The sequence below is a fragment of the Tympanuchus pallidicinctus genome, unplaced genomic scaffold (genome assembly GCF_026119805.1).
Source record: "Tympanuchus pallidicinctus isolate F22 unplaced genomic scaffold, pur_lepc_1.0 scaffold8, whole genome shotgun sequence".
Lineage (NCBI taxonomy): Eukaryota > Metazoa > Chordata > Aves > Galliformes > Phasianidae > Tympanuchus > Tympanuchus pallidicinctus.
The window spans coordinates 30504190-30532174 of record NW_026294802.1 but is presented as its reverse complement, the minus strand read 5'-3'; the positions used below and the strand labels follow the sequence as shown (position 1 = coordinate 30532174).

General features: G+C 39.0%; 1 protein-coding gene across 3 annotated transcripts; it reads left to right on the top strand.

The window, feature by feature from the left end:
* The first annotated feature begins 233 nt into the window (after positions 1-233).
* TBK1 (TANK binding kinase 1) lies at positions 234-27985 on the top strand. 3 transcript variants are annotated; one of them, XM_052669118.1, is made up of 21 exons: positions 235-328; positions 3573-3693; positions 5769-5909; positions 6746-6875; positions 7454-7635; positions 8735-8895; positions 10322-10432; positions 12450-12629; positions 14124-14320; positions 16437-16495; positions 17450-17541; positions 17929-18030; positions 20496-20574; positions 21349-21470; positions 21582-21658; positions 22010-22049; positions 22961-23062; positions 23165-23261; positions 24615-24721; positions 25070-25141; positions 25896-27985. In XM_052669118.1, the coding sequence occupies exons 2-21, from the start codon at positions 3607-3609 to the stop codon at positions 25945-25947; spliced, it is 2190 nt and encodes a 729-aa protein (XP_052525078.1). In that variant the 5' UTR covers positions 235-328; positions 3573-3606; the 3' UTR covers positions 25948-27985. The 3 variants fall into 3 exon arrangements, with proteins under 3 accessions (XP_052525080.1, XP_052525078.1, XP_052525079.1); XM_052669119.1 differs by lacking the exon at positions 235-328 and adding an exon at positions 809-1674; XM_052669120.1 differs by lacking the exon at positions 17929-18030 and having other exon boundaries at positions 234-328.

Here is a 27985-nt window from a genome sequence, read left to right as displayed (position 1 = left end):
CCCTGCATGTGGCAGGAGGGATGGAGATTCATGATTCTTGAGGTTCCTTCCAACCCTGGCCATTCTGTGATTCTGTGAAAGCGGCAACGAATCTATGATAAACATAAGACCTGTGACGCTCCTGAAGCGCGATGCTGAACCCCACAAGCGGCGCGGACGCGTTTCACCCGCCGAGGTGCTCCCGGGGCCCCTCCTCCTCAGGCCGTCCGGCGGCGAGGGCCGAACCGGCGCCTCCGTCAGTCACGCAGCGGCGCGGCCCGCCCCGCCTCCCCAGCGCGGCTCCAGGAAGCCGGAAGCGGCTGGTGGGCAGGCTGGCGAACGGCGCTGGGTGCGTGGGGCCGGGGCCGGTGGGCAGGGCGGGGCGGGGCGGGGAAAGGTAGAGGTCAGGCCGCGCCGGTGGGCGGCCGCGGCCCGGAGGGAACATCTTTACCGGGCCGCCGCCGCTCTGGGGAGGAGGCTCCGGTTCGCTCGCGGGCGGTGGTGGGGCCTTCCCGGGAGCTGCGAGAACCTCGAGGAGCGCGGCGGAGCGGGGCACCCGCGGAGCGGCCCCGTCTGGGGCGCGGCCTGCGGCCTGTGTGTCCGCGGTCCCGGTGCCGGCCGTCCGAGCGGCTGTGGAACTAACGGCGTGCGCCCGGCGTGCGCCCGGCGGCCGCTCCGGCACCCGGCGGCTGTCGGCGCGGGAGGGCTGCCCCGCTGCGGAGTCTTTAGCTGCGGGTGGGGCCGCCGCCGCCTCCAGCCCTGTGCGCTGAGCGCCGGGCCGCTGCGGGCTGCGCGGCTAGGGAGCCCCGAGCGGAGGGGCGAGAGGCGGCGAGGGGAAGCGGGAACTTGAGGGGAGGAAACTTCCTTCCTGAGAGATAACAGGAGGGGTACTGGGCGGAACGCTGACGTGTTTACGGGCTGTGAGGAGCCTCGGCGCCTTGCCTGGCAGCCTTGGTGGCGTGCGGGACTTTGCGTGCGGGCAGCGAGAGCCCCGCCGCCTGCCCGGCCCGCTCAGCTCCGTGCCCGGCTGCTGGCGGAGCTGCTGCTCGCTTAGCCGTCCCGTAACTCTGCGTTAGTTCGCAGCAGCCGTTCTCCATATCATCAGTGCAGCTTTTTCTGCTACTGCCCCGCTGCTGACAAGTAAAGAGGCAGTAGCTAGACACTGAGAAGTATTCAAGGCACCAAAAAGCAGACCCCGACCCAGCAGCCTGCTAACAAGCCTTGGGGAGAATAAATCAGTGCTTCATAGGAGACTTTAAGGCCCATGTGAGGAACTTCTGACTCATCTTGTGTGAGGTTTAGACAAAGTGACCGTGAGATTTGAAGGAATAGATCACTTGGTGTTGAATCTAGTAACAGGACTAGTCCTACGGATAGATGTGCACGTGTTTTGTGAACGTGGAGCTCAGTGACCTGGGAAGATAACGGAAGATGTGAAAAGGAAACTTGACGACACCGTGTCTTTAGAGAAGATCCGTGCTGAGTCAGTCTGAGAAATGAAAAGCGTCAGATCAGTGGAGATCTAGCATGTTGTATAAGTTTTTAAATCTATTTTCTTATAATTTGAAGACTGATCAAAACTGCGTGAGGCTTTATGCCCTTAAAGAGAAGACTGTGCTAAGAGAGCAAGGACTTTGTTCTTATTTATAAACATACTGTTTTGACAAGAGGCATAGTAGAGCAGCACTGACACTGGTAGGTACCTGGTGCTAACACTGGTGTAATTATATCTTTAGTTCCATAAGTTAAAAAGACAGACATCGACTGTTAGACTTATGTGTTGTTTTTTTTTTTAAATCCACTGAATTACATTCAAGCTCAACTGTCACAGATTTGTTCTTTTATTGTTTTCACTCAGTGACCTCAAAACAAATTTATTTAGGAAGTAACAGGGTAAAGGGGGAGGGCCAGCCTATAAGTAAGCTGCTTCATTTCTCACTTTGGGCACTGTGATGACTCTGTTAGGCCACTAACATTGCTAGTATTGGAGTGGATATCAGTGAAGAAACTCGTTGATTTGATTCATCTATGTAGTATCTGCTTAAATAGGATTCATCTACAGGAGTTGCCTCTGGAAGAAGTTGGTACTCAGAACTGGAGATCATCTTAGAATTAACAGAACTTTAAGGTCTTGTGTGTGTATAGAGGTGTGGTTTTTTTGTTCAAATTCAGGATTTTCTTGTTAAGACTTGAGAGAGAACCTTTCTTTCCTTCTCTGGGCATGAAGAAATAGGTTTAGAAATGCTATCGCTGAATGATTCTGGGCTTAGTGTGGACTAATGGCATGTCTTTGCATTGTATGGTTGCATTCTGTGCACTCCATGACATTACTTTGATGTTTTGGGACAGCTATACCTGAAGCTGCACACCTTACGTGAGCCAATAGCTAAATAAAACCATAAAATCAGTAGTTGTTGTGCATGGAAAGATGTGCCCAAAGCCAGAGAAGGCTTCTGCCTCTTTGCACAGCAGGTGCGTGGCCTGAAGCAGGGGCAAAGCATGCTGCTGCTTGCTGACTGGCTTTAGTCATTGCCCTTGAGATGCTCTGCTGCAGGCAGTGCACAGAGGCTGCTACTGAGGGACCTGCCCCTGCACTGGTCTGTGTCCTGCTGCTAGGATTCTTTAGGTCTGGGGAAGCTGCCTCTTTAATCTTCCATCTTTTTGCTCAATTTAATAGCAAAGTTAGTGCTTTGATTAAACCAGAAAGGTAAAGGTGTTCAACTGCAGCTCCTGCTGGTTTGGCAAGGGGGAAAGCTTGTGCTTCTGTTTTATTAATCATTTTTATTTAATCAAAATTTTTTTCTTTCTTTTGAATCTGTGAAAGCTGATGTGTTTGACACCTTGTAGTCATTGGAGGGTGGGGAAGCCCGGTGGTATTGAAAGATGACATGGCATACCACATGTGGAATTTCAGAAATGAGAGAAGTGTCCTCTGATTTCTTCCAGTGATAATCAGTGGCTCAGCAAAGAGTTGATAATACTTATGTTAATTGTGACTTTTACCTAGCTCATCTCATGGGAGCTCATTGTAAGTAGTTAGTGCAGTTTCCCTATAGCTGTACTCAAGCACAAGGCTTCCATTATCGAGTTGTTCCTAGGACCAAGTTGATCTAAAACGTGCCTTTATCTGCTTTCCCTTTTTGTCTTGTGTGTTCTTCAGTGTTACATACTGAATAATGGGTGGTCCTGCTGATCTTGGTGCTCATTTTGACTCTTTCTTCTAATTTCCATTGCTGGGTCATTTGAAAACATATGTACATATTGTATGGTTTTGCTTTTGCAGCTGATCTTTCAAACAGTATTTGAGTAGGAAGGATCTCAAATGCATAGAAGCGTTGTGTCATAAGCATTCGTTTTGATTTGTGATAGTGTTGAGCTTGGTTTTGGTTCTGTGTTTTACCTCTTAATTTTCTATCCGGTTCTTTTAAATTATCTTTGTTTTTGGATTTGTGTGTGGGTTTTTGGCTTTTGTTATCGAGTTGTTTTGGTGTTTTTTGTGGTTTTTTTTTTTCTTTTTTTCTTGTAATTATGAAGGCCCCATTGTGCATTTTCTTAAAATATATTTTGGTATATTTAACCTTTTTGTTTTTAAGGTCAAAGTCAAAGCTGTCTAATAGGAAAGCAAAGATGCAGAGCACCTCGAATTATCTCTGGCTGTTGTCTGACATTCTAGGACAAGGAGCTACCGCAAACGTTTTCCGGGGACGACATAAGGTTTGTGAAGAGTTACCAATAGAAATGAAACATAAAACTGAAGTTTTTATCCTCATGGTTATGGAAGTTCCGTAAGTGTTATGGAACTGATAAAAAGCTGTTAAATGTTTAGGCCTAGAGCAAATGCATTTTTCTAACTTGTTTGCACATAGTTCTTAATATTTTTTGTCTGTTTCTCCACTGAATTTGAGTTCTATACAGTTACTTCTGAGGATATGTTTGTGATATTAAATATATCTTTGTATTATATATTTGCATTCATATATCTTTGTAAAATACTAACGGTTAAAATTAATCCCTCCACTTATCAATTTGCCTTCCACCTTGCTTAAGAATTTAAATAGAAACAAAAGTCTTGTCAGTTTCTGCTACTGCTACCTGAGTTTCTTTAGTTTCTTTGTCACTTTTAAATTCTCTTTTCATATTTTTTTCTCTGATCTTGTACCATCAATACAATATCTGTAACATGTTCTCATCTGTACAATCAATGAGTATACAAATGATATGGTACATCCAGCAGTTTGGCTGATGTAATTATTATACTAGAGTAGGAAAGTAGGACATTCACCCATATCCTGGGCTCACGTGGTAAATTCCAGTGGACTGAATCTCCAGAAGAGATCCTTCCCCACTGCTATTGGGCTCTTAAATGGGTCTAGGAGAGATGGAGCCAGGCTCCACCCCTTCCTGCAGCACAGGTGAATTGCGGTACCTGTGCTCCTGTGGCTGACTCATGGCTCGCCTCAGGTGATCAGTCAGAGCTGTGATTCAGCAGCCCCGTACATCATCTGATTCAGTTGCTGTGATATTCATCCTTACATCAGTGCTTCCAACATATGTTGGACACTGTTTTTTGGGGTGATGTGCCTTGAGTAATCAGCACAAAGCACTGCATCTTGGAGCAGTTTTGCCATATAAATGATGTACTGCTGTGTTACTGTGTTGTAACCCAAGGAGCTAAAATGACCTTTCTGTAGGTCATTCCGTTCCAATGAATTCTGTGGTATGTCTCCCCAAATGAAGAAAAGCCTCGTTGTGAAAGTGGCATTCACTTACATAGTAATAACACTGTCAAATAACTATAAAATTATATATAAGCTATAGAGTTTGCTACAATCCCCAATCTATGTGAAGCAACACTGAGCAGTATTTTAGCAATTTATGTACTTTTTGGCTGAGTGAATTTCAGCACAGCGGTTCCTCTGTAAAGCTTATGGTTTCATGGTTGCACCTCTCATCACTCTCACTGTTCTGATAACATGACTTGCAGCTTTGTATCAATGGCAGAAAACCTTTACTGAGGCACCAGCAGTGCATGTAAATGTGCTGTACAACTTCCCTAGGTTAAGCACAGGAAGGCTTCAGTCTTGAATCTCTCACACATGACGTTGTCAGTGTAAGCTTGTTCTTAGAGTGCATGCAGGGAGCTGCTTTGCCCCAGGAGTTATGCGGTAAGCTGGTGCTGTGGGTGCATGAGCGTGCTAGGGCTTAATTCCACCTGACAGCTTCAGTCTGTTACTGTGCCCCTGACCGTGCCCAAGACTTGCTTGCTGGGTGGGTTTGAATCTCTTCTGGATTTTGCATGAGTGATATGTAGTGCTTGATGCTGCCTTCTGTGGTAAAATACGATATTACGTGGTTAATATAAGCAAAACACTAAACAAAAAGTTGTCTTCTAACTGTAGAAAGGGAAGACTCTTATCTGTAGGATGTGCAAGTGGTTGACATCTTGCTGACAAATTATTTTCAGTGGAGTTCGTTGTTGGTTCTTCCATGTGCAGCCTTTCTTATGCTATTCATTTAAAAGCACTTAGATTTGTGGGGTTAAATCTGGGTTTCCATTTTTCTAGTTTGTTTACTTCTAGCCTACGTTAAACTAAGTCAATACATAATTTATTTTTTTTTAGGAGAATCTTAACTTTCATTTAAAGCAAAACACTATTTTGAAGTATTTCTAATCTGGTTTAGCTCAAACAACAGAAGATCTCAGAATGCTTGGATAATGGATATGTGCATATTTACAGTCTTAGGCTTCTGGTTGATTAATCATTGGTTGTTTGTTTTGTTTTCAACAGAAAACTGGGGATTTATATGCTGTCAAAGTATTTAACAGTATAAGTTTCCTTCGTCCTGTGGATGTTCAGATGCGAGAGTTTGAAGTATTGAAGAAACTGAACCATAAAAACATTGTCAAGTTGTTTGCTATTGAGGAAGAGGTAATGAATTGTTGTATTTGGGAACCAAGGTACACAGTAGTAACCACACTAACTTGTCTTTTTGCTTTATCTTCACTTAGATACAATAAAGTTACATTTTTAAGAACAGTAATTTATGTGATAATATAATACTCAGGTATTCTGAGTACTCAGGTACTCTGACTACCCTTTTCTTCTTTTCTTTTTGTCACTGTTAAAACAATACACTTTGTTTCAGTGTTGAGATACAGGTTTTGTTTCTTCAAAGCCATCTCAAGAAGGTGCTGTGATAAGGCTTACGGTGAAACGGCATTTTTAAGTTATCAATGTAATATGTAATACGTACTGATAAGATGTAGAAGCATTAAGCAAGGTGAATGTAGATAAGATACAGTAAAAATTCAAAAAATTGGAGATGTTTCAGTAATTCTGGCAGGTTTATGATTTTGTTTTATAACCAACTGAAATAATGACATAGTACTTCTATCTAGCAGTATGAATTACAGTGCTAAAACTTGAGACCGCTTGAGATGACTCGGATACTGAGACTGCTAGATAAGAAAGGAGGAGAATTGCTGCTGTCTGCACTTCTGCTCCTTAGTTTTTTGTTTGCCCACCTGTTAATATTGCTGTCTACCCTGTAAGGACTTAGAACTCAAGGCTTTCTTCATCTCTGTGTTAGAACATGTGAAACAATAGTAAAAGTGATCTGCATTTCTTTTCAAGATCTCTAGAATGATATTTGTGATTTTGCTACTGATTTGCTTCATTTTCGGAAGTGTGCTCCTGTTCTGCTTGTGTTTTCTGACATTATTTTCATAGTATTCACAAACTTGTCCTTTGTAATTGTTTTCCAGACAACAACTAGACACAAAGTGCTAGTTATGGAATTTTGTCCGTGTGGAAGTTTATATACAGTTCTAGAGGAACCATCCAATGCCTTTGGTTTGCCAGAATCAGAATTCTTAATTGTGTTGAGAGATGTAGGTATGTAACCTTTGCTCTTCAGCCTTGTTGAATTAAATAAACTTGTACTCGTTTTATCTATCGTCAGATAGCGAACGATGAGAAGTTTGAATTAGTTCAGTAATTCAGCAAATTAAGTTGGCCACGTGGAGTCATGGAGTGTGTGTCATGTTGCTGAATTAAGAAGCAAAGCTTTAAACATTTTTATTTAGATCATTGCCATTCTGTTTGCCAGTTTCAAGATTATTTGTCACTTTGTATTTGACTGATTTCTAGTGATCATTAATCTCAGAAGAGGAAACTAGCAATAAAATGAGTTTTACTTGTGTCTGCCTGTCATTAGTAAAACATCTGCCAGTACTTAATGGAAAGGATGCTATTGAGGGCAAGAAATAAAGTAAGTTTTCTAATTTAAAGAAAAAAGGAAAAATGCTTAGAAAATTTTCTGGTCTTTTTGTTATTTCTCTTCTTGTTTTCACTTCCCAATGAGAAAGTGAACACGCATGTATTCTTAGCTTCAGTTACACGTCAGCATTTATGCAGTAAGTGCTGAGATGCACATCAAATTCTGCTGTTTTCTTTTCTTTTTTTAATCAAAGTGGCTGGGATGAATCATCTCCGGGAGAACGGAATAGTGCACCGTGACATCAAACCAGGCAACATCATGCGTGTTATAGGTGAAGATGGTCAGTCTGTCTACAAACTGACAGACTTCGGTGCTGCAAGGGAGCTTGAAGATGATGAGCAGTTTGTTTCTCTCTATGGCACAGAGGAGTATTTAGTAAGCCTGTGTGATTTTACTTTTTGCTGAAAAACTGCTTAAAGCTTGGGATCCTTTGTGGCAATAGTTGTATAGGTATAGTTCAGACTATTAGAAATTAATAATAATTTCTCTCCTTGTATTACACTTGTGTTTAGAACTTTACACCTTCTTTACTGAGTCACACCAGTTCTGACGTGGCAGCAGAACTTTAAGGAATTTCCAGGTCTAATTTTTTCGGTTTCCTTAGGTGTAAGGAGTAACAACAGTATCTTAGTTATGAATATCTTTGTCTTCATTCCTGTAGATATTTTCTCAGTTTGTATTTGAGCTATGTGCATGATGGTGAGTGTAGTTAAAATGTATTACTTGACATGGTGGTTGAAAAGAGATGAGCAGAGAAGCACCAGTTCAAGCATCTTAGATGTAGTAGTCTTCCTGTTGCCTGAAAGTTTTCTTCCATGTGTAGCATTGTAACTGATACTCTCCTTTGCTATAGACTTTTTTCCAATTTAGCTTTTGTTGCTTCACTATCATCTGGATGAGTAGTGGTTTTCTGCTTTACTTTGAGGGTGACAGAGCACTGGAACAAGTTGCCCTGAGATGTTGTGGAGACTCCTCTGGAGATATGCAAAACTCAGCTGGGTGCTTTCCTTTGCAATCTACTGCAGGGAACCTGCTTTAGCAGGGGGTTGCACTGGGTGATCTACTGAAGTCTCTTCTAACCTTTATGATTCCAGGCTGGAGGTGGCTCTGGGCGGCCTGGTCTGGTGGTTGGCGACCCTGCACACAGCAGGGAGGTTGAAACTAGATGATCATGGTTGTCCTTTTCAACCCAAGCCATTCTATTATTCTGTAATTCTCTTCTTTGGTGCTGTTATATTCTAGTAGTATAGTTTTGACTGAATTTTAACATACTACTGTCAAAACTAGAAGTAGCTATCATATACCTAAGAGCACTTTGTGGTAATCTGTTGGAATAACTTAAGCAAATTCTGTGATGCCAGCTAACTTTGTTTTTTTGATTAAAGAATTTGCTGTGAAATTATTGTGGTTTTGTTCTTGACATTGTTCATAACGTGATCCAACATTCTTTTTATCTACTTTTTTTTCCTTCCAGCATCCTGATATGTATGAGCGAGCAGTTTTGAGGAAAGAGCATCAGAAAAAGTATGGAGCCACAGTTGATCTGTGGAGTATAGGGGTGACCTTTTACCATGCTGCAACGGGGAGTTTGCCTTTCCGACCCTTTGAAGGGCCTCGTAGAAACAAGGAAGTGATGTAGGTAATTTAGAAGGTTAATTTTATCTGTTCATAAATAAAAAATATGTACATTAAATGCTTTATTTTTTTTTAAGAAATCCTATGTATTTATTGCAAACAGTAAAACAGTGAAAATATTTAAGGCATAATGTTCTTCAAAATTCTCCTTCAACAAGGATTTTAATGTGTGAGGCCTTCAGACTTGAATTAAGCATCAGAGCTCCTCCAGAATACCAGTGTTTTTCCACACGTTTCCTTCCCCATTGCAGTAGGTTGGTCTGTTGCAGTGTGGTGTGTGTAAACTGAATATTCGTATGAAGTTGCAGTACTCTGATTTTATTTTTTTTTTTCAGTTTTTTCAGTGCTGCAAAAGTTTGTTGTCTTTTTATGTGATTGTCTCTCCAGACTGTCCTGGAATGCATACACTACACATCAGGCTAATGTTTGGTTTTTTTTTGTCAGACTGTTTTGCTTATTTCATGGAACCAGGTACTACAGCTAAAGATAACAGGTAGCTCCCAAATGTAAAACAGAACTTGTGATAGTAACATGCTGGCTGGAGTAGATTTCATTTTTCATTTTATTCTAGTGTTCTTCTGTATGTTACATTTAAAAAACAAATCAAGATGGTAGCTGGAGACTCTGATACTTGTAAAGCTCCTCTGTACTGGTAATGCTTGTTGAGGCTGATTTCAGTTTTCTTAGTTTAAGGAACTACCCATGCTTTGGTTCTCCCACAGGCATTCTCATCTGTTTTGTGCTCATTTCTTGCTTCTCTTTCAAGCAGGCAGGAGTACGTTTTGTGTGTAGTTCATCCTCTGAGAAAAGAGCACAGCTGAAATTTCGTTTTGCACAAAGCCTGTTGCTCCTGATGTATTTCATGAGAAGTCTGAGAAATACCAGCCTGCTACGTACAAAGTTACACAGTGCTGAATTGCATCCAATTTGTTGAATATTTCCATGTTCCAGTAATTTCTCAAAGCCCACCTTCTGTTCCTTTTTTGATCCTCAGGTGACTTTTTGGCAGTTAAGCGTCATCCCTTGCCATGGAACATGCTACAAGTTAGTCAAGTGAATTCCAACATTAGAGGCTTGGCAATCTGATTTTGATTAATTACTACTTGTGAACAAACTGTGGTTTCTTATAGTAGTACCTAAGATTTCTTCTATTTTTTTTCTCAAATTCAAGGTAGAAAAAAAAACTGCTTTCTTTTCCAACGTAGTTCAAAGTGTTTCCTCTTCACTGTTCACTACTTTAACACTACTTGGTGCCAGCCTGAATGTGAAGCTCCCTGATTATTGCCCCACCTCAAAACAACAAGCTGGCCTAACATTTACTCTTGCTTCAGAATTTATGTTATTGATTCTGTTTTAAAGGTCAGTTTGCTAGACTTGTGTATAAGAGGTAACAATTTGTTTATGTTGTATTAATAATGTGTTGCAGGTATAAAATAATCACTGGGAAGCCTTCTGGTGCTATTTCTGGAATACAGAAAGCAGCAAATGGACCAATTGAATGGAGCTGGGAGATGCCTATTTCTTGCAGTCTTTCAAAGTAAGTTTGAACTCTGAGTGTTTCAGGGCTACTTAATTGTGCTTTTGCAGTTCTTTCTCAGCACCGGTCCTTCAGAACAGAGATCTGACTGTTGGTTGCAGTTGTTTTCTTTGAACTCTTGTATAATTCTACATACTGTACTGATTGGGTCATCAAGTCTTCTTTCTTTCCATCTTTCTATAATATTTATACTATGGCTAATTTACAAATGAGCACCAGAGAATCTGAAATGTTATGAGTAGAATAAAGATTATTACTATTTTTATCCTCCCTCATAAAGGAATGTGAAGACTTAATAAACCTTGAATTGATGTTCTCCGTTCCTCCCTTTCTGAAAGAATGTGATGTAACAAATCCCAAAGGTTAGACAGCAGAAAATGATACGGAAAAACAGTTCCAAAATGTACATTTTTTTTTTTACATCTTCTATTTTTTTTTTTTTATCATTTATTGGTATTTTTATTTCTTATTTCAAAATACTTCATAGAAGGAGTAATGCAAGACTGATTTAGACAAAGAATAATTCTTACTGATACCGATGTACATAAAGGGGAGACACATGTTCATTGCAGTATAACCATGCCTCAGTGTTCATAGGTGATTAACAAATTTCTTTAGCAAACATAATGTTTTAAGATCATGTTGAGGTCAGATTTTCACATCTCCATAACTTGCTTACCTATATTTCTTAGAGAATCATAGAGTCACAGAATATCCTGGGTTTCACAAGAACCCTGACACACACGGATTGTTGAGTTCAGCTCCCAGCTTTACATAAAACCACCCAAAAATAAAAACCTGTGTTTGAGAATGTTGTCCAAATTCTCCATGAACTCTGGCAGCTTGGGGCTGTGACTACTGCTCTGGAGAGCCTCTTTCAGTACCCAACCACTCTCTGATGAAGAACTTTTTCCTAATATCTGTTCTGAACCCTTCTGAGTCTTCAGCAATGTAAAATTGCAGGTGTTTTTAAGTACCTTGCTGAACGTTTATTCAAAGCTGTTCTTCATGGTGAAGGGCAAATGAAATTTTTCTGTGAACAGACTATAGAAACAAACTTTCTGAAAGCCAAATATGTTGATCCACAAGGAATGTAGTGTGGAAGTCTGTTTTTTATTAATTCATTAGTTCATAAAGATAAATTTATTGATTTACAGCATACAGAACTTACCATTTACGCTTTATTCACGGTATTGCTTAGTTGTTTTTTCTGTTTACTCCATTATTTTAAATAATAAAGGAAGACTTTTTCACTAGATGTCTACTTAGAGGAATATTTTCAAATAGCATTTAAACAGCATTTATTGCTGCATATTTAGACTGCAGTGAAATGGAGCTTTGAAGAAGCTGTCCATGATAACGCAGAAGCAGTGTCCCTAATCTTCCTCACAAGTCAGATTTTTCAAAGTAAAAATGCCAAGAAACTTACATTTGCCTTTTCATAGAATAGTAAAGGCTGTAAGGCAATAGTTTCTCACTTTCCTCTGCAGATGATGAGCTGCATGTATCAAATGCTTGTTTGGCCCCATCTCAATCAAGGTGTGTTTTTGTTAGCACTGGCAATTGACAATTCAAATAATAAATCTTTGCTAACCAAGCTGATTCTGACTGGAAGCAACGTGCAAAGCAGCTCAATCAGCAAACTTAACTGGCAGTTACCTCCTCCGAAGTGATAGGCTGCTCTAAGTGTTGATGAGAGCTCAGTAAAGATCATTCCCAGCAGTGGTAGAACATTAACTTAGCTCTAAGATGTAGACTTCCTAAATTGCTTGTCATATTTTTTTCCAGTGAGTATGAAATTAGTTATGTACCAAGGAAAAATAGGTGATAGTCAAGCCTCAAATGGTGTGTTATAATTGAACAACGGGCATTGCCATTAAACGTTTTGTTTTTATACAGAAGAAATTAAAAAAGCAGTGGGATATTCTTCAGGGCATAATAGACTGACTTATGTTCATGAGGCAAGTAAAACGTGGAAAGGTCCAAGTTGTTTTTATCTCTTCCTGGTGTCCTCTAGGGGTCTGCAAGTACTGCTCACACCTGTCCTTGCAAATATTCTGGAAGCAGACCAGGAGAAATGCTGGGGCTTCGATCAGTTCTTTGCAGAGACGAGTGACATACTGCACCGAATCATAATCCACATCTTTTCGCTCCAGCAGATGACCTTGCACAAAGTTTATATTCACAGCTACAATACGTAAGTGTTACCCACTTCATTTCTGTGCATTTCTATTCATTTCTTTGCTCTTACTCAGGCAAACTGCACTGTGACCCGAGAGCATCAATGTTACACATGTGGTCGCCTTTCCTTGTCAGTGTGTCTGAGAAGTGTGACCTTGTAATTCTTGTGTGTATTCACAGTGCATAGAAATATGTTGATCATAAAAACATTTCTAACAAAAATAAAATGTTTGAAGGTCAAATCAGCAGATTTGAGATTGGACTTAATCAGTGACATAGCACAGATTTAATCTATGTCTTTTTACAGTGATTTTGTGTTCATAGTGGATACCAACTCAGCCCAGGTTTGTCTGTGCTAAGTTTTCCATACATCCTATTTACTAAATAATTTTTCACAAAACATGTTCAGCTCTCACTGTGCTTATCTTGTCATCAAGGAAACAAAATGCGCGTAGTTTCTGTGTCTGATGCAAAAAAAACTCTTGTAGGCTTCTGGAGTTGTATTGCTGCAAGTTAGTAGTGATATGGAGTTCACTTCGTGACCATAAAGCACTGATATTAAAAGCTATAGAGTCTGACTTTCAGAATGATGCAAAAATAAATTACTTTTCCCTGCCTTACTGCAGATAATGCGAAGAATGAATTATTCTTTCATAAGAGAACAGATGCAGTTATTTCATCAAATTTGTACATAAATTTCTGGTCTTTTCTAATTCTTCTTTTCTATTCAGTACACTGTATTGCCTGAGTACTGTTTTTGCAGTGAAATCTTGCTTGTAGCTCTAATTGCTATTTGTACTTTATTTTTCACTTATTTTATTATAACTTACCTTTCTGAGTGTTTGTATGCTATCTGTAGTAGTAAGAGGTGACACTGCCTCCTGTGCAGCACTGCAACAAACTGGTCCTTCCTACTTTGGTTTTTTTTTGTTGTTGTTGTTTTTTGAAGTTGTACTTCTTGTATTGTATTTTAATTCTTGTATTGTATCCTTTGACTGCTGAATTTGAAACACCAGAGTATTCTTGACCATCTCAATCTCTGCTGTTTCAGGAGGTAAATCTGTCTGTCTCTTCACTTTAAGTCTGAATTTTGGGTGTATGCTCTTTGACGTGTAAAATTACTAGATTTTTCTCTTGGAGAGACCATCCATATGTTGTTAAGAAATCAGCATGCCTGAAGTGCTCATCCTTCTGCTTTTACCAACGTTCAGAGTTCAGGGCAAAGCAGGTTTTGTTTATGCAGACATTCACAAAAGGTGGTGGAAAATCAGAGATAAATGCAGAAGTGTGATGTTTTGCAGGAAATAGCATCTGTTTTTGTAACAAAGCAAGCTGGAGCTCTGGGCAGTGCTATTTTGTCTTCCCGGTCAGATGCTTTCTGTATCAAACCAGTACTTAATTCAATAGAAGTAAAAAGGATTTTTTTACTTCAGTAACACAAAATTGGAGTTGTTGAAGTATTGCACTGTAGTGAGTCCAACTACTAGTGTATATATTTCTTGTATTGTAGAGCTGCTATATTTCATGATTTGGTCTACAAACAGACAAAGATACCATCTCAGAATCAAGAACTTATATACGAAGGTCGGCGTTTGATACTAGAACCTGGCAGACTGGCACAACACTTCCCCAGGACTACTGAGGAGAATCCTATCTTCGTAGTAAGCAGAGAGGCTGTGAACATTGTTGGATTAGTCTATGAAGAAGGTATAAAATGCCTATTTCCTCCTTCTTATAAGTACCTTAAATAGTTTTATTTAGTTATTATTTTATGTCTGGTATGGCTAAGAGTTTCAGAGAATTATCTTTGAATATCTGAATTTCTAATTAAGCAGTCCGATTAAAAATAAAGCTGAGTATCCAGCATTTTTACAGTAAGAGTAGCTGCTTGCAGTGTACCTGGTGCTGTGAACCTGAGTGTGTGTGTGTGGTCATCTGTAGTGGTGCATATGGAGTTCTGAAGCTTTTTGAAGATGACGCTTGTAACAAGCTGAAAGGAAGTTTACAGAATGTAATTCACAGCTGGCTCTATTACACTTCTCACCAAGTGGAAATTCAAGTTCTGGTCTGTTTTATTCCTCATGAATGTTGTTATTCTTTCTGTTAACAGTGGAGGTCTTAGCAACTTAGATTTGCTTAGAAGATAATGCTGAAGAGGAAGAAAACAAACGAAAGTTTTTACGTTTCATCTATCACTGAGGCTCACAGTGAGCCCAGTGCCAGAGCACTTCTTTATGAGAGATGAGCTGGAGGGCATGCCTTCAGCTGAGAGATCAGTGCTGCTTTTGTCATTACGTCCTACATACTGACTGCTGGGGCCAGCTGGAGCTCACGCAGAGGTGCTGAAGAGCGTGGGTAGGAGCGCTGTCTGCAGAAGGGTCAGCAGGGCCTTTATATTGTGTCAGAACTCTCTGAAAGAGTCCATGAGCGTGAGAACAAAGGAGATTCAGCTGGTGGAGGTTACCCTGGGTTTCAAAAAGCTATTCAGTAAAGTCCAGCCCTTCGGACTCTCCATGAATGTGAATCATGAGATAAGAAGGAAGGATCTCCCACAGGGCCAAACGTGGGACTGAAGAGCAGAAATAAGCGGTTGGCTTTCACAGTGGAGAGAGATTATTAGTGGAGATCTGCGTGAATCTGTGCTGTGCAGCATGTTTAAAAGTAACTTGAAAAAGGTAGTGAAGGGCATTTTGCTCTAAGTTTCACATTAAGGTGTGTAAGACTAAAGCTGTGTGTGAAAACCATGCAATATTTAAAGGCTTGGCAGTAACAGGTTAGATGAATCTCCATGTAAATGCATATGAAAATAGTGGATGGGGTGAGGAGGGTAAGCAGCTTGAGCTTAATGGAAGGACTCTAATTTACTGTTTTCTGCTTTTCTATTCAGGAAGATCTTCAGAGTTTTAATGGAGAATTCAATGCAGTCATTTGCTCAGTGCTTTGCAGTGGTCAAAACAGCAATAGGAAAGCTGAAAATGCTCAGTGAGGCTTTAGTCATAATCCCTCAGCATCGACATACTACGTGCCTTTACTTTTGACCTTTGAGTTCCTGGGCAGTCCTAGGCCCTCTTTCCTTCTCTTTCAGTGGTGGTACAGAAGCATTAAAACATTCTGAGAAAAGCAACAGGGATAACTTAAAAATTGGTAAAATAGATAAATCTTCACCTAAGAGAGAGGCAATGGGGGAGCAGAGGAAGAAGAAGCCTGAGCAATTTGCATAGGTATCTGAGCAGCATATAGAATCTTTGTAAGCGTTGCTTACTTTCTCCTCCAATAGAAGAACCATAAAATGCCAAATTCATTTGTTACAGTGGCTGTTTTGTACTTGTATGTGAGGTGCTTCAATCGCACAAAGCATACTTAGACTGCAGATTTTTTGCTGTAGGTTTTGAACGTGAAAGCTTTCAGAAGGTTTCGGAAGGCTTCTGTTAAATTAATGGAAGAAAAAAATATTGAGGGTTTCATTAAGCACAAATTTCATCAGATCTCAGGAAGTCCTTGAAACACAGATAGTTTGAAGCTGGGAGAATAAGAGGGGAAATTAGATTTTTGTCCATTCTTACATACTTCCTTAAGCTTCTGCTGTTGTCAGCTGTGGGATGAAGCATACTGAGCTGGGTAATAGAGTTATGCTTTTTTGTATGGAGGTGCTTGATGTATGGAAACAAAATGGGATACTTTTGAAGTTGCTTGCTTCTGATTCAATTGTGCTTTTGACTTTTAGTAATATTTCTTAAACATATTAGCATATCTGTTATTTTATTAAGGTTTTTGAAGTCTATTATGGATGACAGGAAGTACAGATGTTTCGTTTCTGTTTCAGTTCTGCTTCCTAAAGTGCATCAACGTTATGACTTGGATGGGGATGCCACTATGGCTAAAGTGAGTAATGGTGATTTTTAATGTGTACAGCTGTCTCACATAACGATACTGAAATGAAAACTACTTTATTCTCAGATGAACAATGTTAATAAAACTATTTTTACATGGTAGTGAGAATTTTTACTGACAGAAGTGTATTTGCTAATGAGAGGCGCCAGAAATATGTTTTAATAAAGTCAGGGTTTGTATTCAAATAATTTTGTATTTGAAAAACAAAACAAAGTCTTTTAAAGTTCAAATTCTTTGCTACAGCATAATTTAGTAATGTGAGGAAAGGAGCTTGCCAATTTCAAGTCTTCTAAAACTACTGAATGTGTGCATTACCATGCTTTGATTTTGTCACAAACACTTTTGTGCCATGCCTCTAAAATGTGGCTGCTGAGGAGTTGTTTTTTTTCCCACTATGGTAATTCTAAAGGCACCTGTCTCTTTGAAAATCAACCATCTTTCAAATTAGTAAACAGAAGGCCATTATTTCATATGATTAAGAATATTTTAAACTGTCTTTTATGAAACTTTGTTCACAATTCTCAGTGATACAGCAAAGGTATTGTAAGGTAAAAGAACCCCTAGCCTTAAAATTGTAAAATAAATCATTTTTACTAGTTTCTTTTAGTTTATTTCCCAAACTACTGAGGAAATATACTCGTCCCTTTACAGAAGTGAAAGTAAATCCCAAGAGGAAGTGGTGTGATTTTTGTCTGTAAGAGGCTTATTTTCATCCCTAACAGATACTTTAGCATATCTGGAAAAACTCACTATTATGTTTAGCTCTGCCTCTATAATCAGTATTCCATTATTTCCTGGCTGAAGTTTGGGCAGAATTATTCATCTTTTACTACCAGCTTCACGTTGCTCTTTATTTTATTAATCGATGTTGCTTTGTTGTGATTGACTTGAAACAGCTGTAAAGAGAATGTCAGGTTAGCACTAATGTTACCTGTTTTCCACCAGGAAGTAACACGTATCGTGTGTTATGCCTGTAGAGTTGCCAGTTCTTTGCTGCTTTACCAGGAGCTGATGCGAAAAGGAATACGATGGCTAAAGTAAGCAATTGATTCAAGTGCTGTGAACATGATTGTGATTTAATTGTGATGTACCTTGGTTTGTGATCTGCTGCCCTGCGGGGTTTCTTCTTCTCCTTGCATCCTTCTGCTTCTTAGATCATAAAGGAAACAAAGTTTTGTTGTTGTTTTTTTAACAATAATATTTAAGTGTTTGCAATTTCACTTTCTCCTGTGAATAGTTAATCTTCAGCCTTGGTTAAGATGCATGTACACGTTAGTTTTGTATGAGGATTATACCAATGTGTCTCTAAAGGAAAGCAGTTCTTAGTAGCAGTTAATTACTGTAGGTATATTATTACATAACTTGATTGCTGGTAAGGTGGCAGTTGAATGCAATTTGTTATAGACTGATGCTTTGCTTTTTAGTGAGATAATCAAGGATGATTACAATGAAATGGTTCATAAAAAGACTAAGGTTGTCATCAGACTGGATTTCTGCAGCAGAAACATTGAAAAAGCAGAGAAAATGTGAGTAGAAACAGTACACCAAATGCATTGATTTTCCTCATCTTTAATGACAATGATATTTTAAGTTATGTACATTCACAGGGTTTTTTGCATTTAAAATTAAATTTGAATTAGCATGGCTGTACCGATGCATTGCTTTCACTTCAGCAGATTTAGTAATTCGTTTTACTCAAATTAGTGTTAATTTTACTCCTTATTTTAGTGGGTACAAGTAACTACTATTAAATAGTAGTTGCACACATCCTTTTTCTACTTTCTTCCTAGTCATGCTCATTTACTGTTGTCTTTAGGAGTTATAGCAGAGCCTGAACGAAGGATCTAGTAGTTCTCCTTTCCTGGGTGCTTTGGTGCTTTTGTCATTGAGTTTGGTTTTGTATGTGAAGGATGACTTTGAGTACTGCCACATTCACAGCTTTAAGACCTTTGCATTTTTTTGCCCAGAAAGAATTTTTGTGTTGAAATATAACATGTAGCTGATATGAAAACCTATTGAATAGCTGCAGTATGATGTCATGAGATCAGAGCGTGCACACAGGGATGCCAAAATGAATTGCACAGGAGATACAACTTACACCTTTTTAATTGCCATACCATTAAGTCATGTTTGTCTCTTTTGGTTAACCCACATGTCAGAGGCGTGCATCAGAGTCTCACCGTTGTTTTCATTTACGTGTACGTAGTACAAGGGTTTCTTTAGAGCACTATCCTTAAAGCTGTCAAAGCTTATGAAAAGGGACAGCTAATATATTGATATCTTATAGAATAAAAGGGAAAGGACCTCCAAGTTTCAAAGACTTCAGAAGAATTGTGACACTTTTCTTGTCTTCCAAGCTCTAGAAGCAAATGTTTTCCAGTGGTCAAAGACTCTTCTGTCCTACCTCTTTCAAATAGTATCCAGGAGATGGAATTGCAGCATTGAATTCTCCAAGTTCCGTTTTTTCTGTCCAGACTTTTGTTGCATCTCTTAATCTCACTCAGTGTCCAATTCTATCCCTTTTCTTTCTGATACCTTTTAAAAGTATTTTGTTCAATCTTTCTTGGCTCCTTCAGTTGGATGTATTCTTTCTAGGCAGTTTGATATTAGTAGTTTGCAGTAGTTTGCCAAGCTAGCAGTTTGGCTAGTAGTTTTCCCACATACTGGCAGTGTTCCCTGAATCCTGTCTTAGCCACAGGATTCAGTAAGCTTGCTTCCCAGCTGGTCTGAAAATAGAAATGCCCACAAGATAATTAATGCCCACATGTAGAGTCATGTTGGAGCGTTCTGCACTTGCAAATTGAATGGCTTGTATGTAGTAATTGTGAATACCAAAGGATTTGTCAGGCTTGATCTGTACGTGCCAAACACTTCTGAGTTTTGAGGATCTTGCTTTAAAAAAACAACAGCGAAGTTGGTAACTGGTGAGACCGTGGTAAACCTTATAGTAGCCTTGTTACAAATCACCAGGGCTGTACTGCAAACTCCCTTCAAGCCAGTTTATGTAGCTAACAGCATTGCTTCCTGTTTACTCTGTTTGGGTCAGATGTTTTCCAGTATTCAGCCATGTCCTGCAGGTGAATGCCACTTACTGCTCAGAAGAAATCGCTGTCGTTTCTGATATATGACTGTGATGTATTCAGTCAAACCTCAGAGCAGCAGTTTGAACAAAAATTACATTCTTTTGCAGACTGGAGTAGTTCTTGTGAATAGAAATTTGCTGTGTGGTTGCACGTTTTTTCAGCAGGCTTTCAGTCGATTTCACTTTAGAGGACTCTCACAGAGCTAGCAAAAGACAAATCCTCTTGTTCTCCTTTCTCAAGGCTCTGCCACAAAGCATGACAATGCAGAGCTTTTGTCTGAAAGGTAAACAGAGTATTCGCCTTGAGCAAAGTATGCATTGTTTGAAAGTAGCTGAACTGGTTCTAATGGTGTTCTTAATAAAATGTGCCAAATACTCAGCAGGAACAAATAACCTCCTGAACGATTTATTAAACACTTGAACTATGGTCATATGGAAAGTATCAATTGCTTGGCCCAGCCTTTAATGTTTGGTAACCCAGCCTTTCCAGATATGTTTCTGCAGAAGAACATCTCGGTGCACTGATTTGTTGCACCATTGACTACCTTAAGAATCTTTAGTTTGGTAACTTCCTAAAAGTGATTTGATGATAAAAATAGTTTTCTGCTGCCTTCTGAATGCAGGTAATGGGAGTATGATGAAGAATTTCTGAATAAAAGTTTCAAATTCATTTTTAGCAATTCAAAGGTAGAAAAAAATTCAAGGAATTATTTTTTTCTTAAGAGAAACGTTTTCATTTCTAATGGTTGCTTTAGGTTGTCTGTCTTTCGTAGTTGTTTGATAAATACTGTATTTCATATAGAAGAAGTGGTAGCTATTCTTAATATTTAATTTCAAAGAATATTTTGAGTGAATCCGTTACTCATTTGATATTTTTTTTTTTATAAACATGCTGTTTGTTATGATCAGATATGAGAATTTAATGCAGATCAACTTGGAATCATCAGAAGTGGATGAAATTTCAGAGATAAACACGAAATTGTTGCGTGTAAGTATTTTACAAAGCCCACGTTATTCTCAAAATGGTGGTCTAGAATTACAAACCAGTAACACAGGTTTTTCTGTATTTTCCAAGTAATTTCTGGACTGCTGAGGATTGTTAAGATGCCTCTGCTGACATACGGATACCTTTCTGCAAACACTAAATCCTGTCATTAGTTCACTGTAATGAAAATAGTGTTATCCCTGACAATCCAATTCCATTTGCTACATTTCACTTAAGTGAAAAATTATAACCACTAAATGTATTTTTCTGTTTCCTTAAATGATTTTGAACTGCTAGTTGGCTGTCTGATGTGATACCCACACAGGCACGCTTCAGAATGTTTGTTCTGTTTTGAAACTTGTATTAAGTTTTCAGACGAGGAAAAGTTGAAAGTAACTTCACACTTTTTCCCAGGATGTCAGTCTATAAAGTTCACTATTCCAGAAAGAAAAAGGTGATTACTTTTTTACTTTGGAGGTTTTCTGAATTGTGGGGAAGGAAATGTGTGAACGACATGTAGTCATTATGTGAACTCTTAACAAACTAAAATAACTAGTGGAGAAGTAAATAGGGAATTTAGGAAAGGTACATTCTTAAAGCCTCTGAACGAAACAAAGTATTAACTAATGGAAACACCAGCTTCAGTGAAGAAAGCTTTGTAGCTCTTTAATGAAGTCAAACAAATGGATATTGAGGCACTTGGTCTGTCTTCAGCCTAAATTAATTTTTCACTTGGCCCAGGAGTACGATTGCTTGAACTTTCTTGCTCTTACATAGCTCTCCAGCTCTCAGGGCACAATAGAAACAAGTCTTCAAGATATCAAGACCAAACTTTCTCCTGGTGGTTTACTAGCTGACACCTGGGTGAATCAAGAGGGCACACATCCAAGAGACAGAAAGTGAGTAACTGTATTGACTCGTTTAATTCTATGCTGAGTTGCAGTCCATAAAGCTCATTAGTAGCTACTTGAGTTTGTAGATCGAGTATTTTGTTATTTTTGTCATTCTAGTCCTGAAAGGCTGCAGACGCTGCTATCTTCGATCACAGAAATTTACTATCAGTTCAAAAAAGACAAACAAGAACGAAGTAAGTAATTGATTTGATTCATTTTTAATGTAAGCTGTAATATAAATAGCAGGTCAGTCCTTGTTCTACTTGGACATTTGTGGTAGCAATGAGGAGTTAGTCAACAACAGTAAATGTGTGTGTATGCCTTTCTTAGTTATCTTCTTAATGCCCATATGAACGAAACGCTGCTTTTAATCTTAGAGATTTGAATTCCAACAAAGGAGGAGGAAAAAAAAAAAAGTAAATTATTGCTTTTACTTATCAAAACAAAAGAAAAACATACTGAAAGTGGATAAACTAAGTGAAGTTTTACGTAAATACAACTAACAGAACTAAACTAGTAATGTCTCTTGTCTGCTCTGATCCTAGGGCTTCCCTATAATGAAGAACAAATTCACAAGTTTGACAAGTAAGTTCTGAAGTTAACTTTGGGAAACAATTGCTTTCAGGTGCTCTTGGTGATAACCTCTCCTGTGGATTATTGCTGCACATTATATCCTCTTTAAAATTTCTTCCTTAAAAAAGATACGTATTTTTTAAATATCTTAAATACATGGAGTGCCAGCATACTTCAGTGTGATGCTTTCTGGCATGGAGGTCCTTCACATACGTTCCTTTTAAATGCAGATGTTCTTTATCAGAGCATGATTGCTTTATAGAGAACTCCTTTTTGTCCTGTTTGCTATTGAGATGAAAATATTTCAATGGTTATCATGCAACAGTTAATGAAGCAATAGAAGCAGCTGTTAGACTGTACCCCTCAGTATTCCAGTATCCCTTAGTTTTACTTCCTGGTGCAATGCCTAGGATAGTATGGCAGTTCCACTGGAACTACTGTCTGCAGTGCTAACCAGTATTCAGGTTTGTTTTGTTCTCCTGTCTTTATGTGATGTTTTTCTTGTCATTACCTTAAGCTAATACAGAACTCCAACTTATTTATTCCAAGGATATCACTCAGCACAAAGGATTATTTACAAATGCTGGATGTTCCAAGTATCTGTAGAAGGCAACTAAATAATAAGGGATTCTGTTCTTTCTATTCAGAGTCCCTTTCCCTTGAATATACCTGCTCAGATAAATGCTGACTGCAAAAACACATTTGATCAATTATTCATATGCAAATACTTGCAATTTCTCCCTGCCAAGGAATGTTTCTGAGATAATCTGTCAGTTCATGCTGCTTTTTGAGTTCTCATACATTACAGTGGCATGAATAAAGTTGATCTGAAGGGATTTTGAATCTGCATACTTCTTGTTGGTTGTTGTTTTGAAGGAAGTTCTGAAAGCAGTATGGCACTCTTAATCGTTTCTGTGTTGCAGGCAGAAGCTGTATTTGCATGCTACCAAAGCCATAGCTCTGTTCAAAGATGAGTGTGTCAGCAAGTATGATGCATTTCTGGACAAGGCTGAGGACTGGACAAGGCAAGTTTTTTTTTAATTTCTTTAGTATTTGGTAAAGTGCATCAGTTTTTTTTAAAAAATATATATGTATATTAAAAGAAAACTACTACTTTTCTCATTTAGGAAAATGCTTCACACAAGAAAGCAGTTGCTGGCTCTCACCAACCAATGTTTTGATATTGAAGAAGAAGTATCCAAATACCAGGATTATATAAATGAGGTAAAAATTCTTCTAAGTTATGGAAAGGCTTTGCAAAAATAAGATTATTTTACATTGTTTAATATTAATGCTGTTTATAGTGAGTTGTACTTAATGCAGTTGCATTAAAATATAGGCTTGATGGTTGATGCTCGGCTGAACATGAGCCAACAGTGTGCCCAGGTGGCCAACAGGGCCAACGGCATCCTGGCCTGCATTAGAAATGGTGTGGCCAGCAGGAGCAGGAGGTGATCATCCCCCTGTACTCAGTGCTGGTGAGGCCACACCTCCAGTGCTGTGTTCAGTTTTGGGCTCTTCACTACAGGAAAGATGTTGAGGTCCTGGAGCGTGTGCAGAGAAGGGCGACGAAACTGGTGAGGGGTCTGGAGCACAGGGCTTATGAGGAGCATCTGAGGGAGCTGGGATTGTTCAGTCTGGAGAAGAGGAGGCTCAGGGGAGACCTCATTGCACTCTTCAACTTCCTGAAGGGAGGCTGTGGTGAAGAGGGATTTGGCCTCTTCTCCCAGGCAACGAGCAGGACACTGGGCAATGGCCGCAAGTTGTATCAGAGGAGGTTTAGGTTGGACATAAGGAAGAACTCCTTCTCTCAGAGAGTGGTCAGGCACTGGAATGGCTGCCCAGGGAGGTGGTGGAGTCGCCATCCCTGGCAGTGCTCAAGAGGCGTCTGGACGACGTGCTGCGTGATGTGGCTTAGTGCTTGTGGTGGCAATGGTGATGGGGAGACGGCTGGACTGGATGATCTTACAGGCTGTTTCCAACCTTGTGATTCCACAATTCTATGAAAACACTACTCTCATTCAAGATCAGGGAATACGCACTCAAGGACTCATGCTAATGTAATGCTGCTGGTGTCATGGAAGAAAAAGTTCCATTAAAATTTGGACAGCGGCTCTGTTGGATGCAAACTTACCAGAATTACCTCAAAACTGAAAGAATGAGAAAAGCCTTTACTCTTTTCTGTGTAACTTTCATGAGATGTGAAATTCAGACTTAGTATCATGTTCCCATATCAAAACCTAATCTCAGTCTAACCTAAAAGAGTATCTTCTTGCAATCAAGAAGAAGGAAACCAGTTATTCATTAGAATCCTCTTCCCTTAGGCTATCTAAAAACATAACAAATAAATAATTCTTCCTTGTGAGTTTATTACAAAAGCTTGAGGCTCTTAAGAAGATGGAACAAATCAGAAAACTGAAGGCCATCTCTATAAAGATCTTGCCACGATGATCTCATGCCTTACTGCTGCAGTGATTTTGTGAAGTATCTCAGCAACAGAGAATTGAAAAATGGAGAATATCAAGAAACATATCACAACTTGTATTTTAACTTACACTTCCTTTTTATCTATTGCAGTTACAAGATGCTCTGCCTCAGAAAATGTTTGCAGCTTCCACTGGGATGAAACATACCATGAATACAGTTTATCCAAGTTCAAATACATTAGTAGAAATGACTCTTGGGTGAGAATTTATTGATTGAATGGCCATCATATTCCGTACCTATTAGACAGATAGATTGAAAAGAATGCTTACAGTTGGCTGTGTGATTGCTCTGCTAAGGCTAAGAATGATACAATTATTCAGTTGTTGCAGAAAAAATAACTCTATTGCTGAAGCAACAGTATGGATTTGGAAATGAGTAAAGGACAACATTAATAATCATCCATTACTTTTAGTAAATAACCAACCTGATCTATGTCTCTTGTTTTGTATGTAATGACAAGTTGCTGAGAGTTTTGTGATGATGAGTGATTGTACTAGACAGCTGTCTCTATAAAAATTGTAACCTTTTGCTTGTTCTGACTACAGTATGAAGAAACTAAAGGAGGAAATGGAAGGGGTTGTTAAAGAGCTGGCTGAGAACAATCATATTTTGGAAAGGCAAGCAATTGTTTTTCATTTTGGGGCTGTTAGTAGGAGCAAGCTTAATTTGGTACAGTTTGTAGATCAAAAATGCAAACTAAGGGGCAGTTCTATCCCCTAGTCTAACAGTAAATAAATGTTCACCTGCTGATCTGAAGTGCAACAAAAGCCATTCTTCACAACTTTGAAACATAGCTGTGAAAACATTCTGACATAGCAATCAGGACATTTTTTAATGTCACACAGGTTTAGCTAATAGAAATACTTGTTGCACAGAGGTTATTTCCAAATGTAAGCGCAGTGTTTTTGCAGCAGCTCAGTATGTTCTTTTAACTTCTCACTTGTAGATACCATTTTTAACAGCTGTGGAATTCTACCGGTGTGACTTAATGATTTAGCAGTTTTCAGATTGCTTAAATATAATGGGGAGTTTTCATCATCACATACAGAATGCTTGTGCTTTTTTTTTTTTTCTAACTGGTGATAAAATATATGAAAAATAATAATCTCTTAAAGTTTCAGGTTAAATTGTTGGTAGAGCTGAGCTTAACTTCAAGATGAATTTTTTTGTTCCCTACCCAAGTCCTGTACTTGGAGCATAGTAGCCTTTTTCTGTCTTGTTGTCAGGGACAAAAGTTAGATATAAATGCGTGTGTCAGCATGTGACAAGGGAGAGGAAAAGCCCACAAGTAAATTACAGTGAAGTAAGGATTAACTGATTCTGTATTTGATCTATTCAATCACCTAAGAATACACTGCTTTTTCCTTTTAGATTTGGTGCTTTGACTGCAGATGGTGGCCTGAGGAATGTGGACTGTATCTAACTTTCAAAGGACCTGAAGATTTGTACATTTTTCAAAGGGAAAAAATACTGTTGGGACATTTTAAAGCAGATAATAAATCTGTATCCAGTTCTTTTTCTCTGCAACTGTAGTATTAAAAAAAAATGTAAATATGTATAATATGTAAATATAGAAGAAATATATATCTTTTTTTGTCAGCGTTTAGGGTAGAATTAATTCTGGCAGGGAATTTAATTCTTGGAGGATTTCTGACATAGTCCAGAAGGCAAAAGTGTTGTTGGTGAAGTTGACATTTGTTTGGTTTTAATATTGCCCCTTTTTCAGAATGCAGTTTACTCGTTATTGCAAGAGTAACCTATAGAAGTCTAAAAATCATGATTCATCTTTAAAGAGTGTCTTGGATTTCCTTTAACCACTCACAACAAGAAAGACATAGAGGCCCTGGAGTGTGTCCAGAGAAGAGCAGTGAAGCTGTGAAGGGTCTGGTACACAAGTCTTAGGGGGAGAGGCTGAGGGAGCTGGGATTGTTCAGTCTGCAGAAGAGGAGGCTCAGGGAGACCTTATCGCTCTCTACAATTGCCTGAAGGGAGGCTGTGATGCAGTGGGGATCAACCTCTTCTCCCATGTAACAGTGACAGGACGAGAGGGAATGGCCTCAAGTTATGCTTGGAGAGGTTCAGGTTGGACATTAGGAAATACTTCTGTGAGAGAGCGGTGAGGCATTGGCACAGGCTGCCCTGGTGGGTGGTGGAGTCAATGTCCCTGGAGGTGTTCAAGGAGCATTTTAGATGTTGTACTGAGGGACATGGTTAGTGGGAAATACTGCTGATAAGTGGACGGTTGGACTGGATCATCTTAGAGGTCTTTTCCAACCTTGGGGATTCTATGATTCTGTGATTCTATTACTTTGGAAACTAGCTGAATGACTCTAATCATCCCAAAACAGGAGAGCTGTTCTAAATTATCTCTCTTTAAAAAGTGTGAATGGAGACTAAAAGCACAGACAGGACAGAGTGGAAACACATTTGTCTTCATGTGCCTATTAGTTCTCTTTTGTGGGAAAATAATTTCACAGTATTTTTTGTTTTTAAGTCCTTACCCATATTCAGTGCCACGTTGTCTGCTCTGTATGTGGAAGTTTGATACTGCAGGTGTCAGACTGAATGTAGAAACTCCTTTTGTAGAGTACAGTACTTTTAGAGTGTTCCTGAAATCTTGTTGCTCACTACAAGAGAAGTGGGTTCTTAAAATAAAATTGTTTTTTTTTCAGAGTCCTCTTTGTAGACATTATTTTTAAAGGTTAAAAACAGATATTACAGAGATTTTTTAGGTGGTGAGTAGAATAGAGAGCATTATGCCTCAGTGGTAACTGAACGTTAGAAAAAATAATGTAACCAGTCCAGATCTTGGAAAAATGAACCCACCCACTGCCAACTTAGGTATTTTTCAACATTACATTGATAACCCCTTGCAGTTTCAAAGGCTCTTAATTTTGAAAGAAACTGAGTGTTAGTTGGATATGTGATTCTCAACGTCCTTTATACTGAAGCAATCTGAATAGGAAAGCTCATTGTGGTAACAATATTGTCTGTGTATTGAAATACACGTGGCATTCTTTTTTATGGTTGAAACTGATTTATGTTCTACTATGTTCATTTTAAACATGGCAGGTTTTAGTGTTGCTAAATACATTGGTGATCTTAATCCTGTTAAAATTACTTTTAGATAAAGTAATTTTAACTAAGCACTAGCTAAAGAAGTAATCAGTTCATGATTTACTGATTACCTTCTTATGAAATCAATATACTTTTCCTGTTGAGGTGTGGCATATGATACCATGGAACTCTTGGCTCATACTAAGTGTCCTGATGCTATCAGTCATGCTACTGATTTGCCAAAAGAAGTAATAGAAAGTAATATATGGTTCTTCCTCCTGAAGCTGGTTTGCTTTCTGGGGGGTTTAGCATAGTATATTAATTATCTGTTACTCAAACAAATCTGTCGTCATATGAATTGTGAAAATGCATGAGTGAATGACTTAAATACATCATCAACCTCT